This window comes from Eutrema salsugineum, unplaced genomic scaffold (assembly GCF_000478725.1).
Source record: "Eutrema salsugineum unplaced genomic scaffold, Eutsalg1_0 scaffold_20, whole genome shotgun sequence".
NCBI classification, from domain to species: Eukaryota; Viridiplantae; Streptophyta; class Magnoliopsida; order Brassicales; family Brassicaceae; genus Eutrema; species Eutrema salsugineum.
The window spans coordinates 186,014-206,119 of NW_006256828.1; the positions used below are offsets into that span (position 1 = coordinate 186,014).

At 32.8% G+C, this 20,106-nt stretch overlaps 1 protein-coding gene, 1 long non-coding RNA gene and 1 pseudogene across 2 annotated transcripts; 1 reads left to right on the forward strand and 2 right to left on the reverse strand.

Moving 5' to 3' along the window:
* Positions 1 to 4,753: 4,753 nt before the first annotated feature.
* On the reverse strand, positions 4,754 to 4,972 carry LOC112086408 (annotated as a pseudogene).
* A 134-nt stretch (positions 4,973 to 5,106) lies between these two features.
* Positions 5,107 to 14,291, reverse strand: LOC112086391. The gene is made up of 3 exons (XR_002899509.1): positions 14,100 to 14,291; positions 12,996 to 13,064; positions 5,107 to 5,516 (listed from the first exon to the last, which is right to left on the reverse strand). It is a non-coding gene; the product is annotated as an uncharacterized LOC112086391 (long non-coding RNA).
* Positions 14,292 to 18,135: 3,844 nt separating this feature from the next.
* LOC18016125 lies at positions 18,136 to 19,453 on the forward strand. Its single transcript, XM_006398009.2, has 3 exons — positions 18,136 to 18,366; positions 18,881 to 18,955; positions 19,059 to 19,453. Exons 1-3 carry the CDS (start codon positions 18,246 to 18,248, stop codon positions 19,160 to 19,162), a joined length of 300 nt encoding a protein of 99 aa, XP_006398072.1. The 5' UTR covers positions 18,136 to 18,245; the 3' UTR covers positions 19,163 to 19,453.
* Positions 19,454 to 20,106: the final 653 nt, after the last annotated feature.

Sequence of the window (20,106 nt, forward strand, 5' to 3'; positions counted from 1 at the left end):
TCATAACTTTCTCTTTATTATTTTTATCTAATTAATTTTTTTAAGACTATATATTTCTTTTGATGTGATTCATTTTGTTAATAAAAAGGAAATTTTTATGTTTAATTAAAAACTACTTTCTAAATCACTATATTACAGAATGTATACTAATTGCATTCATATTTTTTTGAGGAGTTACAATTTTTATATAATTTTAGTCAACAACTCATACATATGCACTATATAAAGTATATGAATTTGGATGATAACACAATAACTAATATAAATCATTAAACTACATGTTATGGTCTAGAGTTATATTAGTATTGTTATTGTGTTCTCATCCAAATTCATATATCTGGTATAATGAACATGTACGAGATATTGGCTAAAAATATAAGTGATTCCCAAAACGAATGTAATTTGTATATTATGTGATTCCAAGTAAGAGTTTTCAAGATCATGTGTAACATATGTTTGTGTAATATAGTTATTTAGAAAATAGGCGGTCCACAACATACATGTCTTATTGTCTAGCAGACCAATTATATTAGATCTTAAAATTTTAATATCCGATTATAAAGTAAAACCCGTGAAGTCCATATTAAAAATTAATCTCGTAAAAAAAATTATGGTGACAAGAATTTTGTGATTTGGATCTATATCTATATCTGGTTATGATAAGTTTATTCTTATATTGAGATAAGATCGTTGGGGTAGTATAAATACTTTTGTATAATTAACATAAAATTTTCCAATACTTTTTTTTTGACATAATATCAGAGCATTGATTAGTAGTTTTTTTTTAAATGTATTAGATTTTTGTGTAATAAAAATGATTATGGGAGAAAAAGACACAGAAAATGGTGGTAACAGAGGTAATGAAAAAACTGTATCCTAAAAAAATGGTTACAATAATACAGTGATGAAATGACCATATCCCACTAGCATATAGTACATGTATAATTTACTTCCAAAGAATAAAATTATGGAATTTACGAAATCTAGGAAATAATGAGAGGTGTTCATTTTTCAAGGAAATATCAACCTATATCCACCAGAAAGGTTTTACGAATTCATTTCAGAGATATTCTCGAGGAAAAAAAAAATCACAAGAGATGAGAATGAGAAATACCTTTGTTATATGGAAATGTGGTTTATTCAGATAATCTCTCCGCACCGTTTTATTGAGAAGAGAAATAGAAGATGTCTTTTTTTTCTTCTAAAAGCTGAGAAACTAGGATTTTTCTTCTCTTAGGTATTTATATGCAAATTTTTGTGTCTATAAAGCGAATTTAGTCTATTATATTATATAAGCGATTCAGCACTAGGTTAGATTTATGTTGCATCTAGATGCTGCATCTAGATATTGTTTGTTTTGAAAATTAGTTTTTGCATCAAGTGCTGCATTTAGATACAAAATTGTTCGTTTATGAATTAAAAAAAATAGTTGGATGCAAAATAAATCAAATGATTAAAAAAGTATATTTATGTTATATTAGTTAACTTTCCGCGTCTTGCTCTGGCTAATATAATTTCCATTTGATTTTTGAAAATCTAATAATAGTTTGGATTCATTTGTTTTTTTTTAGTATATTTGAATGTTAGATTTCCTTGCATTTTAATATTGGAAAAAATGATCGTAAAATTAGTATAAAATAGAAGAAGTAAATAAAAACATATTGGTATCCAAATAATTTAATTTAAATAGTTTTGAGATCTTTTGATCATTGTTCTACGTATTTTGGACGTAATTTTTTGAACTACCATATGAACTTATTCGATTTTAATCACTGTTTTATGTGTTTTAAACATCACAAATACCGTCATTTCAGTAGTTATATATATATTAACTTTTTGTAAGAGTTTTCCTTTTAAATTCAGTTTTATTTGTTTTGAAACGACATTCCATTACTTTTTAAAAGGTTTCTATTTTTTGTTTCTTTTAATATTTTTGTTAGATTTTTTCTAAATTTTGAAAACGTGAGATGTAGATTCCATTTTTTTATTAAAAAATGTTTTTGTTAATTTGTTTTCTAAATTTTGGTTTACATAATTTTTGTTATAAATTATTGACATAGTATATGTTAATACTTTTTTAGAAAAATATTAATATATGTTTACCTGATGACTCCATGAATTTTTACATTTCATCAGATAATAACGAATCAAGGATTAAACGGTCTTTTTGCAGCTAAAACTCATTATAGAGCTGACACGTAAGCGAAAGACTCTCTCATATTTATACTAAACCATAAAAAAAATCGAAGTTAGATTTTAGTTAACATTTTAGTTAGATTTTTGTTTATTTTGAAGACATTAGAAATGATAAATTTCTATTCTTTTAATAAAACGTTTTTGGTTCTTTTTAAAAAACAATTTTTGGTTTAATATAATTTTATAAACGGTTTGATTTGACAGTGAAATTAAGCATTTAACCATAACAATTTAAACCGATTTGATTTAAGGTTTTTTACACGTCATTTGATACGGTTTGATTTGAAAGCGAAATTAAGCATTTAACCATGATAATTTAAACCGGTTTGATTTAAGTTTTTTTGACACGTCATCAACTAAAAATGAATCAAAAACTGACACGTAATTAAAAAATATGGCTCAACGGTCTTTTTGCAGCTGAAACTCATTCTAGAGCCGACACGTAAGCAAAACACTCTGAAACACACTCTGAGCGCGACACCTAAACAAATCACTACACAAATAAGTATATAGATTTTTTGTTTATTTTGAAGACATTAGAAATGATAAATTTCTATTTTTAATAAAACGTTTTTGGTTTTTTTTTAAAAAAATTTCTGGTTTAATATAATTTTATAAACGTTTTGATTTGACAGTGAAATTAAGCATTTAATCATAACAATTTAAACCGATTTAATTTAAGTTTTTTTACACGTCATTAGATACAGTTTGATTTGAAAGCGAAATTAAGCATTTAACCATAATAATTTAAACCGGTTTGATTTAAGTTTTTTTACATGTCATCAAATAAAAACGAATCAAAAAATGACATGTAATTGAAAAATATGGCTAAACGGTCTTTTTGCGACTGAAACTCATTCTAGGGCCGACACGTAAGCAAAACACTCTGAAACACGCTCTGAACGCGACACCTAAGCAAATCACTACAAAAATAAGTATATAGATTTATATCAAATTAGTTTTATATTGGATTAACTTAAAATTATTTTCGAAGTGATCTTTTTCAAATTAATTTTTAAAAATACAGAAAAATAATTCTGATTTTTTTTTGCAAAAAACATGATTTCGCAGATTTGGCGGAGAAATTTTGTTTTCATGCATTTTGACAAAAAATTAGAATTTTGCGTTTTTGGCGGAAAATCAAAATTTTGCAAGAAAACATCATTATTATCTGATTGGGTGGGAAAACTGGTGATTTTTTAGTTTTGGTGAGAGATAAATTTTGTGTTTTTGTCGGGAAATCAAAATTTTGCAGTCTTTGCAGTAAACCAAATTTTTTTTGATTTTGACGAAAAATAAAGATTTTGCATTTTTGACGGAAAGGCGAGATTTTTTGGTTTTAACGAGAAACCAAGATTTATATTTTTTTTGTGGGAAATCAAGATAATGTTTTTTTTTGGGAATCAAAATTCTGCGGTTTTGGCAGGAAACCAAGATTTTTTTGTTTTTGGCAGAAAATCAAAAATTTTCATTTTGGCGGGAAACTGAGATTTTGCGGTTTTGGCAGAAAACTGAGATTTTTTGTTTTGGTTGGAAACCAAGATTTTTTGTTTTGGCTGGCACCAAATTTTAGTGTTTTTGGTGGAATATGATATTTTGTGTTTGTGGGGGAAAAATGATATTTTGCGTTTTTAACAAGAAAAAGTGGTTTTGCGGTTTTGACAGGACATCAAAGCTTTTCATTTTTACAAGAAAATTAAGATTTTGTAGATTTGGCAGGAAAACATGATTAACGGTTTTGCAGAAATAGGAAATTTTGCGATTTTGGGTCGAAAACCAAAATTTTTTGTGTGGGAAAACATGATTTGGCCAAAAGCCTAATTGATTTGACAAAAGTTGGATATGAAGGATCAATACCGTCAGTTAGATAGTATGTCATGTTGTATTGACTTTGGTTGACGAAAAAATTCACTCTTGGAGTATTTCTCTGTTCAACATCATCGAAAACTGGTGAACGGTTTAATACGTTAATATCGTTCAATGTGTCCGAACATCCAAAAAAGGTATAACAGATCTATAGATCATGTGATGCAACTGCTTCAAGACAGTGGTGGTTCCTTTATCTGTCCAAGTAATTGAATTTCCCATGCTGTAAGACAATTTTTCTATTCCCAATGCATGCAATCAATACTCCCAATCATCTCTGGAAACCCCCGCATCTCACTAACATGCAGGATTCTTTACAGATCATCTTGAGTTGGAGCTCTCATGAGATACACTTGCTTATACAATTGTATGATTCATTTACAGAATATACGCAAACACTAATGTTTTAGTACCTCATATTTTGATGTATTCATCAACTGCGTTGGCCGCCACACTATATACCAACATTCGCAATAGCCGTGGTACATTAAGCTAATGGAGATATACTTTCTTTCTTGGCTGCATCAACTCGTTGGATGAAATACTTGTCACTGCTTGATAGGTCTCCAACTAACCGAAGAAAAACATGTTTGCACATCTGAAATCGCCTACGAAACATTGTATCATCATATGTAGGTTGATTGGCAAAATAGTCTCCAATCAACCTTTGGTTTGCCACTACATGATCTCTCTAGAAGTATTTTCTCTTGCTTCAAGGTTGATAATTTTCCTTTATTTTGTTTTGACGCTCCTTGAACGGGTTGATGATATACTTCTCTTCAATTTTGGACTGTCTTTTGTAAGCTTCAATATCGAAAGGAAATTCTGATGGATCTATTAATTTTTTGTAGTAAGATGTTATTTGTGGTATTGATACATCAATGGAAGTATGATTTCTATTTATAAGAAATTATGTGGTTTAAATCGAGGGTGAGAAATCCTAATAGATAAGGCATGAGTGGTTAGAATCGAGTGGTTGAAATATAATAGATAAGGATTGGATATAATAGCCGAAAGTCAAGGATTACATTGAAGAAAAATATATGGAATATTGACAAATAAATATTATTGAAGTAATGCAGAAATACAAAAAGACATGAGATACACAGTGACAAAAAGCAGAAAGTGACAAACACACGTTATTAAAAGAGAAGTGATAAAATACAAACATACACTTGACAACAGTTAATTTCTCAATAGATCGTTCTCTAGGTTCTCTAATAATTTGTTGCTTTGATCATCGAGATGTTCCTTTTCACTTAGCTCTAAAAAATCTTCATAATTTTTTTTCTTGAGTCCTCTCGTTCATCAGTTTGTCCAATCGTTCCAACTCTTGTTCCTTGAATTATTTGAATTCATTTCATTCTTCGTTGATCACTTCCAATGCTGCGCCCTTACCTTTCTTTTTACTCTTTTTTTAGCTGCATCCCTCCCCATTTGATGAGCACTTGATCCTACAGAGTTCAAGTTTCTTACATCATTTTCATGAGCTCTGTTATATCCACTGTTTCCTGAGCTATTTTTCCTCCTATTTAACTACCATAATGTGTTTGATCACAACAAAGCTGTCTGTTCTGCATTTAATCCAGCCACTGAGCATCACCAAATTTTGATCAGTGGTCCATTTTGGACTTTTTCGAGTATGAGATGAATCTTCTACATTTTGGGTGGCCTTGTTAGCACCGCTCATGGCACCAAGTGCCATTTTTGTTAAAAATTCTGGAAATTCAGTTGCGTGAGATGGATATAGTATCATCGATTTATAATATGGATGAGATGATAGTTTGGAACAACTAAGGACATCATAAAATTTGGTGTAAACCTATAATTTGGTGTATTTTGGGGACATGCTTGGTCAAAAGAATGATTTTTAAATTGATAGTTGTTAGGATTTGGGTAGTAAAAAGGATAATTAGAAAAATTTTGGATATTCAAAGGATTATTGTTAGGATCTATTTTACGAGAAATATGTTTATGACTAGAATGAAAGAGTTTATGAGAGGATAAAAAAATCATAGTAAAAAATAAGTTTTTTTTTTGTCTCCAAATTGAAATAGAGAAAAAAAATTATGAATTTTGGTATAAATTTTTTTTCTTAAATAATATACAATAAAAAATTAACTTTAAATATTTGGATGAGATAAAAATCTGAGAATACAAAGAGATGAATAAAAAATAACACATGTCCAGCTTTATTCTATCTCCTCATCTAGATAGATTTACGCGTATAGAAAGTATGTGAATCACACTTCCTATTCTAATTGGACAATTTGGACTGCATGAGACTATCTTTTCTGATGTTTCAACATGTTGAATAAATTCAACTTGAAATTATACACGTTGGTTTTCAACACCTTCATGCAAATGTTGAATTTCTTTTAACCGATGTGTATAAATTCATGTTGAATTTATTCAGCATGTTGAAACATCAGAAAGGTTTCACGCAGCCAAATTGTCTTATTAGAAGAGCGAATATGATTCACACTTTTTATACGCATAAATATATCTAGATGAGGAGAGAGAATAAAGTTGGACATGTGTCATTTTTTTATTCGTCTCTTTGTATTCTCAGATTTTTATCTCATCTAATTATTTAAAGTTAATTATTTTATTATACATTATTTTTAAAAAACGTTTTATACCAAAATTCATAATTATTTTTCTCTATGAATTGAAACTTATTTCATTCAATTTGGAGGAAAAAATGTCTTTTCCACTATAACTTTTTTATCCTTTTATAAACTCTTTTATTCTAGTTATAAATAATTTTTTCGTAAAATAGATCTCAACACTAATCTTTTTAATACCCAAAATTCTTCTAATTATTTGTTTCATTATCCAAATCCTAAAATCTATCAATCTGAAGATCATTCTTCCAACCAACTACGTCCTCAAATTATATTTTAATTAAAATTCTTATTTTTAAATTAATTTATTACACAATATATATTAATTACATTCTGTTATAACACATATCATATATGGACTCTTATACCGGCCCATTAGGCCCATCAGGGCATTGTACTTAACCTAGATTCCCTATGTACTCTATATATACATTTCAGTGATTAATAAAGTTTCTAAGTTTTCACAACACGTTATCAGCACGATAAGACTCTCTGAGCGAAAAACCCTAATAAATCCGGCCACCACCAAAACCCTAAAAGCAAGTCGAAACTTAAAAGACGCATATCTTCCAAACCGTGAGGAACCAGAAGACGATCTACATATCAAATCGAAGCCCTCGACAAGACGAATCTACTGGTGAAAACCGTTTGTCGATCCAACGTCGGACGCGCCCTCACGCACACTTACAGTACACGACGATCAACCGAAAAAAAAAAACCAGATCCGAGTTTTTCCTGCTTCAACCAGCTTCTCCAGTTTTGGTGATCAATTCTTGGAATTTGTAGCGGCTAACTGAGGTCTATTAGCTCCCAGTTTCATTAGCCTGTCAGAAATCCAAAGGTGGAAAAGCACACCAGCAAATGGAAACCATAGTCGTAGATAGTGGATCCAGCCACACTATCTTAAGAAACAAAAGTTACTTCATAAACCTAACCTATCAAACCGCAAATATTAGCACCATCGCGGGTCCCTCAAACCTTATCGAAGGATATGGCCATGCCTATGTGTTGCTATCAAATGGCACACAACTTGAAATACCAGATGCTCTATATTCTCCTAGTTCGAAGAGAAATCTTCTGAGCTTCAAGGATATAAGACAGAATGGTTTCCACATAGAAACCCAAGGTCAAGGGAACAAAGAATCCCTCCTAGTCACTAAAACCGTAGACGGCCATAAACAAATCCTCGAAACCATACCCGCGCTCTCTACTGGACTTTACCATGCTAAAGTCAGTATGATTGAAGCTAATACCACTCTCAAAGCCCGGTTTACTGATTATACTATTTGGCACGACCGGCTCGGTCATCCCGGTGCAAATATGATGCGTAAACTAATTCAAAACTCTCAAGGGCATACCCTCAAAGAAAACCGAGCTTATCCTCAACACCTCATGTGCACAGCTTGTTCTCAAGGCAAATTGATCACTCGGCCTTCACCAGTTAAAATCTCTAAACAAACACTTCATTTCCTAGAAAGAATCCAGGGCGATATCTGTGGACCTATACATCCATCTTCCGGACCATTCCGGTACTTCATGGTCCTTATAGACGCATCGACCCGTTGGTCATATGTTTGTCTCTTGTCCTCTCGGAACCAAGCCTTCGCTAGGTTCTTGGCCCAAATCATCAAATTGCGGGCCCATTTCCCTGACTTCCCACTAAAGACTATCCGCCTTGACAATGCTGGTGAATTTACCTCACAAGCGTTTAATGACTACTGTATGGCCATGGGGGTAACCGTGGAACATCCTGTAGCACATGTCCATACTCAAAATGGATTGGCTGAATCATTCATTAAACGCATTCAATGGATAGCCCGACCATTACTCATGAGATCAAAGCTCCCGGCCTCAGCATGGGGACATGCAGTATTACATGCTGCTGAACTCATACGCATCCGGCCATCTAGTGAACACAAATATTCCCCATCCCAACTACTCTCGGGTCATGAGCCAGACATCTCCCATCTCAAAACATTTGGGTGTTCAGTATATGTACCCATTGCTCCACCACATCGAACCAAAATGGGACCTCAAAGAAGGATGGGAATATATGTTGGTTTTGACTCTCCCACCATCATAAGATATCTCGAGCCAACCACTGGAGATCTCTTCAAGGCCAGATATGCGGATTGCCAATTCGATGAATCGGTATATCCCTCTTTAGGTGGTGAGACAAACAAGCTGGTCAAAGATCTTTCATGGAATCAAACATCATTAAATTGGCAAGATCCTCGGACTCTAGAATGTGATTCAGAGATCCAAAAGATTATTCATTATCAAAAGCTAGCTAATCAATTGCCAGATTCCTTTGCTGACCCGACCAAAGTAACCAAATCGTACATCCCAGCTTGTAATGCACCAGTACGAATAGCTGTCCCAACGGGACAGACCCAAGTTGCTACAGAGTCTGCACCACGTCTCAAACGGGGCAGACCTCTCGGTTCCAAAGATAAGAATCCCCGGAAATCAAAGAAAGGTGCAATAACCGAAACCGGGATTCCTGCAATATCAGACATAGCCGCGGCTGAGACTCAATCTAATGAACCCTCAATGGAAGTTCGGGACGCCGAATCTCCAGGTTCAGAAGATAACAATGAGATCTCCATCAATTACAATATGTCCGGAATACAATGGAATCGAAAAGAAGTCGACTTAAATGCACTCTTTGCATACAAAGTAGCACTTGATGTTGCGCTCACGCAAGAGGATCTAGAACCCACGTCAATAACACAGTGTACACATCGAACAGATTGGCTAAAATGGAAAGAAGCCATAAACGTGGAGTTAAAGAGTCTCAAACTCAGAAACGTGTTCGGTCCGATCATCCGGACCCCATCACACATCAAGCCAGTGGGCCACAAATGGGTCTTTGTGCACAAAAGGAACGAACTCGGTGAAGTCGTTCGATACAAAGCACGGCTTGTAGCACAAGGATTCTCACAGAGACCCGGAATCGATTATGAGGAGACTTATTCTCCAGTGGTGGATGCAACAACATTCCGATTCCTCATAAGTCTGGCCATAAGAGAAAATCTTGATCTGCGGTTGATGGATGTTGTAACCGCATATCTCTATGGGCCCCTGGACAACGAAATATATATGAGACTCCCAGATGGCATTGAACTAAAAGACAAAAATGCATCTCGAGATCAATACTGCATCAGGCTGAACAAATCCTTGTATGGACTGAAACAAAGTGGGCGTATGTGGTACAACCGCCTCAGCGATTACCTCATCAAAGAAGGCTACAAAAATGACCCCATCAGTCCATGCATCTTCATCAAGAAGTACTCAAACAAAGGATTTGTAATCATAGCAGTATACGTGGATGATCTAAACATCCTCGGAACATCTGGTGAGATCTCCCAAACAGTCGACTGCTTAAAAGCAGAATTCGAAATAAAAGACCTAGGCAAAACAAAGTACTGTTTGGGATTACAACTTGAGTACATCAAAGGAGGAATCCTTGTGCATCAATCGGCTTATATCGAAAAGGTACTCAAGCGATTTAATATGGACCAAGCTCACCCATTGACCAGCCCAATGGTAGTTAGAAGCTTAAGTGATGACCCTCTTGGTCCCAAAAAGGATGATGAAGAAATCCTTGGTCCTGAAAAGCCATACCTCAGTGCTGTAGGAGCGTTAATGTACCTGGCTAGTCACACTAGACCAGACATATGTTTCGCCGTGAACCTCCTCGCTCGATATAGTTCATCCCCAACTCAGAGGCACTGGAACGGTATAAAACATCTCCTAAGATACCTTCGAGGTACTCAAGACTTAGGACTCTTCTATACTAACCAAAATAAAGATGGGTTAGTCGGCTTCGCCGATGCAGGATATCTATCAGATCCGCACACTGCCAAGTCTCAAACTGGCTACGTTTTTACGCATGGAGGAACAGCCATCTCTTGGAGATCAATGAAGCAGACACTCACTGCCACTTCATCAAACCATGCTGAAATCCTAGCCATTCATGAGGCTAGTAGGGAATGCGTCCGGCTGCGCTCCATGACTCAGCACATCCGCAGAGATTGTGGTATGGACGAAGACACACAGCCCACGGTGATGTATGAAGACAACGCGGCATGCATAGCTCAGCTCAAGGAAGGATATATCAAAGGAGATCGGACGAAGCACATTCTACCGAAGTTCTTCTCAACCTCAGACTGGCAGAAGGACGGCACTCTCAGCGTTCAGCAGGTCCGATCCAGTGAGAATTCAGCTGACCTCTTCACCAAATCATTGCCTACTTCAACACATCGGAAGCTCGTCAAACAGATAGGAATGTATAGACTTAGAGATCTGCAGTGATGCTACAATCAGGGGGAGTAATGCGTGTTGTACTCTTTTTCCTTCACCATGGTTTTGTCCCACTGGGTTTTTCCTGGTAAGGTTTTAATGAGGCAACATTCCCCAGCGCATTATCGAGATCCCGATTGAGTAGCTGGCCCGGTTCACTCGTCCAAGGGGGAGTGTTATAACACATATCATATATGGACTCTTATACCGGTCCATTAAGCCCATCAGGGCATTGTACTTAACCTAGATTCCCTATGTACTCTATATATACATTCCAGTGATTAATAAAGTTTCTAAGTTTTCACAACACATTCATATTTTTTTTTTGAGGAGTTATAATTTTTATATTTTTTTTTAGTCAGCAACTCATACATATGCACTATATAAAATATATGAATTTGGATGATAACACAATAACCATACTAGTATAATCATTAAACTAATGTTATGGTCTAGACAAACTTTTTATCTGCCTAAAAACTAAGGAGTGAAATGTTGATGAATGTGATCACCACCATGTCCACTACTTAATGGTCTTGTCTATGTCTCTGTTTGGCCTATATATACTCATCAATTTCGTTCTTTCAAAATAATATATATGGATTCCACCCCTTATTTTTAGGCACTTAATTACAAACTTATCTAGGCCATTACATATAGTTTAATGAATTATATTAGTATTGTTATTGTGTTATCATCCAAATTCATATATATGGTATAATGCACATGTGTGAGATGTTGACTAAAAAAAATACAAAGTAATATAGTGATTCCTCAAAACGAATAGGTATGAATGTAATTTGTATATTATGTGATTCCAAGAAAGATTTTTTTCAAGGTCATGTGTAACATATGTTTGTGTAATATAGTTATTTAAATAATAGGTGGTCCGTAACATACATGTCTTACTATCTTTTGGACCAATTATATTAGATCTTAAAATTTTAAAATCTAATTATGAAGTAAAACCTGTGAAGTCAATATCAAAAATTAATCTCGTAAAAAAAAATAGGTTAATAGGAAATCTGTGATTTGGATCTATATCAGAAGATTATGATAAGTCATATCTGGTTATGATAAGTTTATTCTCATGTTGAGATAAGATCATTGGTGTAATATAAATACTTTTTTCATAAATGACATCTAATATTAAATTATTATTTTTTGACAAGATATCAAAGCATTAGTTTCTAGTTTTTTTTTTAATATGTATTAGATTTTTTTGTAATAAAAATGATTATGGGAGAAGAGGACATAGAAGATGGTGGTGAGAGAGGTGATGAGAAGGCCGTATCCAAAAAAAAAAATGGTTAAAGTTATACGGTGATGAAAAGACTGTATCCTACTAACATATTATACATGTATATTTTATTTCCAAAAAGAAAACTATGGAATTTACGAAATCTAGGAACAATCATGAGAGGTGTCATTCATAATCATAGAAAATTACACAATCCAAGAATAGTTCAGGGAAATATCAGCACCTATATCCACTGGAAAGGTTTTATTAATTCGTTTCAAAAATATTCTCGAGAAAAAAAATTAGGAGATGAGCATGAGAAGTAATTTTCTTATGGAGTTATGGTTAATTCAGATTATCTCTCTGCACGGTTTTATGGAGAAGAGAAAAAGAAGATAAAATTTGTTTTTCTCTGAGAGCTGAAAAACTAGAATTTTTTTCTCTTAGGTATTTATATGTAAATTTGTGTTTCTGTAAAGTGAATTTGATCTATTAGATTGTATAAACAATTTGGCACTAGATTAAATTTTATTTTTAGTTAACAAAATCATGGCTGTCTTTCCATGATTCAATAGTATTACTATTAACCAATCAAAATTATTTTCATTTCAAAAAAGTGATCTTGTATTCTGGCTTTTGGATAACTCATAAATACAGTGTTGTTTTTATATTTTTTCTGAACATCTATTTTTGTGACCATCATAACATAATATTTGACCATGATTGTAATATATCTCAAGTAACTACTGTGAGTGACATACCTTTATAGCAAAGCTTGGCTTATTTTCTTTCATATTAGCAAGCTTTCTTTCAAATGAATTACAATATATCTGCAATGTTTCCATGAATATTATTATTAGTGAAAGTATACAATAAAAACAAAACTTGAAATTCATTAGACTACTATCAAATCATTCTGGTATCTCTATACACTTTGTTTGAGGTGACTTCTTAAAGAGATGTTTGTTTTTTTCACCACTGAATGATTAAAACTATAGTCACATAATTGTTACAACCATTCATTATTTGAAACTACTACCTTTTTTTTTATCTAAAACTCATAACAGAATTGTGACAAAACTAAACATTCACAATTAATTGCAATAGATTATGACCAAAAGTTTTGATGCATGCCATTAGTCATCTTATATTATATATGCAATAAAACATAATACAAATGCATTGATAGTTTTTCTAAAAGCATAAATCCAATGAAATAAAACATAAAATAAACACAAAATAAAGTTTTACTAAAAGCATAAATCTAATGAAATATTCTTAGCAAAACACATACTAAACATTGTTTTAAACTAGTCTCAGTGGTGAAGTAATTGGACATTCTGATTTATCATAGACTATAATTTTTCTCCATATATTCGATCTGTTTCTGGAAAAACAGATTCTCTTAATGACTTTGCTTTAATTTTGTCTCCACCTTTTGGAGAATGGAGATTATTATTGTTATCATCTCCACTTCCTTAAAAACATGTGGTGCATCCAAGGAATCATAAAATGATGATAATTTGCTCTATTGTGCTCCAAGTTCAAAGATACTACCTTGACTATAAATGGCTATAAACAACACTAGACATATTCACAAACGACAAAAAAAAATGCAAAAAAATAAAAAAATCAAGTTTGTGAAATGAAAAAAATAAGCTTATGAGAAAATTAAAATCCAAGAAATAATCAAGGGAGGTGTTCTATTATAATCATAGGAAAACTACAAAATCGACAATATTTCTCAAAGGAAATATCAACTTAAATATGAGATTTTACCTCAAAAAAAAAGAAAATGAAACAATAGATAAGCATGAGAAGTACATATATATGTTATGGAGAAATGGAGATCTAGTGGACTCTACCGATCATAATTAAGCTCGATAAGGCACACCAAGAATATCAAACCAAAAGTAATAAGAACAATCAAAAGACCGATTGTAATCAGGTTTTGATTCAGAGAGGAGTTTCCGGGGTCGTCCATTCACCTGGGAAGGAGTTATGATTTATTTGATTGTAATTTTCTTATGCTTCTATGCATATAGGGTTTTTTTTTTTGTGAGAAAGAGGCTGGGACACTAGGGTTTCCTTCTCTTAGGTATTTATATGCAAATTTATGTTTTTTAAAAGCAAATTTGATTCATTAGATAAGATTGGTGATTTGGTCCATTAGATTAGATTTGATGTGAGTTAACAAAATCCTGACTGTCTATCCATGGTCTGAGAGAATCACAATTTAACCAGTAAAAAGTACTTATTTTCATCTCAAAAAGAAAGATATCTTTTAGCCTGGATTTGGATAACTTATAAATACCGAGTTGACTAACCTTTTTGTAATTTATAAATTTTTTAAAAATATATATAAAGGAAATAAAAGAACATAATTTCATAAAATTGTACATAAGAATGTGGAAACTGTATATATTCCTATGAAACAATAAAAACTATAAGAACTTGATTTCTATAAAGAACATTACAGAAAAAAACATTTGTAAAATCTTTTTAAATTGTTCATTAAAACATTTTTTATAATTTAAGATATTATTTACCACATTTCATAATGTTGGAGATAAATTCAATCATTCTTACGTAGACAAGTCATATGCTAGCACATAGCGTCTATGGCTTTTTTGCAGGTACAACCCCCCCCTGGGCCAAATTAGGATTTGTATTGGATTTTTGGCCCAATACGGCCTAAGCTTATAGCACCGGGCATGAATCTAGTTGGATTTGAGAGATCCAGCACGATAGGCCACATGTTCCCAAATTTCTCGTGTTTGATAGCACAGGCCACGCTGTCAGAAATAAGGAAGTCGAAAATTGAGTGGTCAGGAGGAGGAGATGTCACATTCTTTCTGTCCTAGACCTAAGCTCGGTGATCCGAAAGGGTCAAGACATAAGGAAGAGTGGTCCGCACAGGTATCCAGAGAGCAAGGCCTTTCCGTCGCAGTAGCCCGGGATCCGGGCCAGGTATTAACAATCCATTAAAGCGGGAAAATTATTCGAATTTCCCTCCTTTCGATAATAGGAATATGCTTTAGTCTGAATTAATTGCTCATACTCTTACAAACCCACGAGAATGACATTTAATGTGTTTTCATTACGCGTGTCAGGTGATAGGGACATCTTATAGCAGTCAGGGGGAAAAGCAGAAGTTCAGCAAAGAACCATACCGCGTCTAAACCGCCGACCCAACCCGTACACTGAAAGCGAAAGGGTGAGACCATCAGAAGTGCCAAGGGGCGGTCTCGTTGCAGGCAGAACACGCCAAAGATAGTTGGTAAGACCATCAGAAGTGTGACACCATCATAAGATTCGAGTCTAGTCAAGTCGGGTCATGGGCCGATCCACCCGATCCACCATCTATGGTCTAACCTGGTATACAAACCCGAGTCAGGTAATTTCCTATTAATATTTTATCATTTCCTACGGGGAACAGGTACACTTTTCAGCCATCTCAAATCTCACGATATTTTTCTAGATACTCGTGATTCTTGAGCTCAGGTAATTTACACCATTCTGACCATTTTTCCGGTTATCTCATTTCATATCTACTCCACGGCGGTTCCTAAACTGTGGAGCTCCATCACCCTCAAACTCTTCTTTTTCTCTTTTCACCGTAAAAAGCTCATTCTCACTCCCAGGCCTGAATAGATCTTACCTTTCTCAAGGATTCTAAGTCTACCTTCCTTCTTAGAGTTTTCCGATTTCTTTCTGCTCTCCGAACAGCTATATTATGATTTTTTTGAGCCATTTCCTGACTTGAGCATCAGAGTGCTCTCGGAAAACACACACATATCATATTTTCTAGGCTCTAATGTCTTTTCTGTTTTACAGGAGACTTATCTCCAATAAAGGGACTGAAAATCCCCTAAACACATAATAATTTTATAGTTATTCCTCCAAAGAACCAATTAACTATGGTAGAAGCAATACATCGATTAATAATAATACAATTCAGCCACTATGTTTTAATTTGTGAATTTTTTATTCTGGTTTTATCAATGTTATGATACGATCAGAAATAGCAGAAATCAATTAATTTGTAACTTATAAACAAAAATTACAAATCCCTAAAGATTGTGGTAATATAGCTCCTCGTCTCTTCCCACTCTCAATAATAAAAAAAAAACTCAAATTCATGATAAATTTTCCCCAAACGGCTAAGATAAAGTTGAGTTATTTCGCTCAGTAAATAGTCAGTAAATAATTACTATCACAACTAACTAAAATAGTCTATTACTAATAGATTATAGAAATATAGTCATCGTTTGTTATATGTACGATAAAGCATTTATTAACCGATTATAATAATATCCAAAATAAAGTTTGTCTAAAAGCATAATTTCAATGAAATATTCATAGAAAAATGCATACTAAACATTGTTTTGGACCAGTCTTAATGGTGGACCAATTGGACCTAGACATTCTAATTTGTAAAAGACTGGAAATTGTTCTATATTCGAGTTTTTTTCGGGAATTGAAGATTATCATAATGTTAATTTTGTCTCCACTTATTGGAGATGATGAGTTATCATCTCCACTTCCTTAGAAATTCATGGTGCATCTCCGGAATCATAAAAATGATAATACAAGCTTGACTAGATGGTTCTGGCACCTAATACAAAAAAAAAAACCCAACTATATTTATACAGTAAAAATCAGTTTTATCATTTGGAGAAGGATAGAGAATGGGTAATTAATCCATTCGATTTAGATATAGATCTTCCAAGTCTACGCTTACTTCAAGATTGGAACATGTGTATCTGAGAGTCGACATGACAAAGGGTACTGTTTATAGGTGAGTCATCTAAAATAATTAACAAATACGGCAAACAACCATATACATTAGGATCCTTCTAATTTACCAAAAGACAAAAAAAAAAGATATCATGAGTTAAGAATTTGCATTTGAAATTGGAAAAAAGAAAAACAGAAGAACACATAAAGTAGGGCCCTTTTCTAAGATTTGACTTTCAATAACAGACAATAGAGTTGGTTTTACGAAGATTTTTTTTTCTAAGATTCAAGAGTTCAAAACGAAACTAACATATCAGAATTTTGAAAACATTAGCTTCGAAAATAAGATATTTGATCTGGAAGAAAAACGAATTGTTAGAATGGGATGAAGCTCTAATCATTACATTTGGTTCTCTGTCTTAGGGTTGTTAAATAGCATTCCTCTTAAGTTCGGTTTTGATTGTAGAGACAAGAGGGTTTTGGAAACCTAGTCCAATCTCTTGGTGGAATGAGTTACTCCCAATTTCCAGTTAGTGCTTTCTAACACAAATCCTGGTGATTTCATAACTTGATTAGCATACAGTATATTTATGGGAAAAGTATATGTGCAAGTTGGTCCTCCCAAACTGTCTAGAAATTTCTGATGGAACTATGTTAAATATTACAATGAATATTTTAATCTAAGATTTTCACTGATATGTGTGTATATATATATATATGTATATTTAATGCTAAAAATATGAATTGTTTGGTCTTAAAACACCAATAAATTTGTTTAAGGTATCTAGTCTAACTTTTAGCTTAGCTTTAAAATCTAAAAACTGAATGGAGAGCGAGCATTATTTATTTCTTTTTTTCTTGCAACTTCAGTTTGGAGTTTTAATTAAGCAGAAAGTTATAAATGATGTAAAATCATCCTCAGCCTTCATCGTCTTAGGTTAGTGACCTAATTTTTTTTTTTTTAAAAAATCTTAGTTAAAGTAATTTTCTGGTTGTATTCGGTTAGAGACTAGTGGGTTTGGGATCCGGAATGGTTAAAAAAAATATTAATTTCAATAGAAAACCATTAACTCAAAAAGAACAAAAAGTCGCAGATAAACCCAACAGGGTCAATTGTTGAAGGGATAATATATATAAATGATGAATGGCGGACAAAAGTTCGACCAAAAAGAAAAAGGAATGGCAGAGAAAAGTTTCATTTGTTTTTTTGAGTCTTTAAATGTTTCGAGAGCTTATTAAAATTTGGAACTTTTGAAGAGAGAGAGAGAGAGATGGAAAGGAGTGCTTCTTCAAAATTGGGTCATGTACTCATGCTTCTTCTTCTTCTAAGCATCCTCTTTTTCCATACCGACTCTGCTTTGCCTTCTGATCATGAACAAATCTCGGTAACTGGTTAGTGCTTTAATTCACACACAGACACAGATGACACATATGGCCTATATGCATATCATAAACATCTACACATACATATTTCTTTCTCATATCATGCTGATAAGATGAAAAAAGTTCTTTCTAGTGTGTGACTTAGACAAATCTTTTTATCGATAATCTACGAAATATTCTAATCTCATAAATCAGATTTCATAAAATGTATAGACTTGTTGATTTGTGCATAATAGGTTTTATCGATATTATTTTATTGATATGATCATATTTTTTTAATACTGCGCTGTCTATAAAACACTTTCTATGACCAAAACGAATTTTTCTGTCAATCTATATAATTCTTTTAAACAGTATATTTTCAATACACGATAAAAATATATTTTATAACTGAAAACATTAAATTGTTTGAAACTGCTTAATTTTTAATAAAGGACCTTTTTATTTTTATTTTTAAAAAATATTTTCATGTTTAAAAATAATTTACATGCAAAAGATAATCAATTTTAAGAACAAAATGAAGGGAGGAGAATGATGATGTTTTATAAGCATAACATAGAGACACCACCATCGACAAGTGAACGAGGTGGTGGTCACGGTATGGTGCTCATATCCATTTGTTTTTTTTCGATATATGTCACGCATGTTTTTTCCTTTGTACATATTCATCTATATATTAATGTATAAATATTATTTCGTAGGAAGGAGACTGATGAGTATATACAGACCAAATGGAGACATATATACAGGTCCATCAACCAGTGGACATGGTGGTGGTCACGTTCATCAACATTCCACTCCATAATTGAACAGATCAAATACTTGAGCCAAAAAAGAATATGAATGTATAATTTGTATCTTATGTGATTTCAAGTAAGAATTTTAAAATATCAATATATATAGCATATGTTTGGGTAGTATATTAATTTGTAGTTTATAATATGATTTCGAGGAAAGATTTTGTGTTCTTAACAAATGCATAGCAAATGTATGTGTAATATAGTTCTTTTATAAAATATATTTTGACTGTAAACAATAAGTCTAATTCAATATTTTACGGTAGTTGTTATATCTATATTAATTTCTTTTAGTATTTCTTAATCGGAGTCAATAAAGTGCATGTAAAAGAGATTACTGCTTTTCCGAACTACTTTCTTGTACGTATTACTTGTTACCTTCTGTTGTTAAAAAACTAATGTCTGAACCGTGAATAGCTTATCTTATCAAAATATTCATATTTTATATTGGCTGATTAATATTCCATCTGAATTGGTTTTTGATTATTTGTATCGATGATGAGTACTGTCGTTTTCTTTTGTCCTTTTATTACTTTTATTAGTGCTGTTTTGTAAACTTTGGTGAGTCTTTTGTTAATGTTGGCAGATGGATGTGGAGTTTTTGAATAGAATCTATTTGATTCATGTTTTTGTAGGATGTCGATTCAACCAAATGTCAGTTTAGGATTTCTATAACGATTGTATTCACTTGGTTGTAAGTCGAAATTTAAAAGAAAATCTAAGAAAAAATTATCAATAACTACAACCGATAGAATTTCTGAAAGAATTTATAAATGATGTTGGAGTAGAAATATGGAACAACAAATATGGTTTTCCTCTGAAAGTAATTACACGGTTCATTAAAAAAAGTTCATTTGATCATCTAAAGACCGTCGGCATCTTTTTGTGAATGAACTTGTTTGCGATGTGCTCTTTTTTGTCATAGCTTTTGATATTTAAAGCGAATATGGCC

Coding starts and splice junctions, on each gene's coding strand:
- LOC18016125 (XM_006398009.2), top strand. CDS start 18,246: ATGGAAAGGAGTGCTTCTTCAAAATTGGGTCATGTACTCATGCTTCTT. Junction 18,367..18,880: donor TGAACAAATCTCGGTAACTG/GTTAGTGCTTTA, acceptor AACAAAATGAAG/GGAGGAGAATGATGATGTTT. Junction 18,956..19,058: donor TGAACGAGGTGGTGGTCACG/GTATGGTGCTCA, acceptor ATTATTTCGTAG/GAAGGAGACTGATGAGTATA.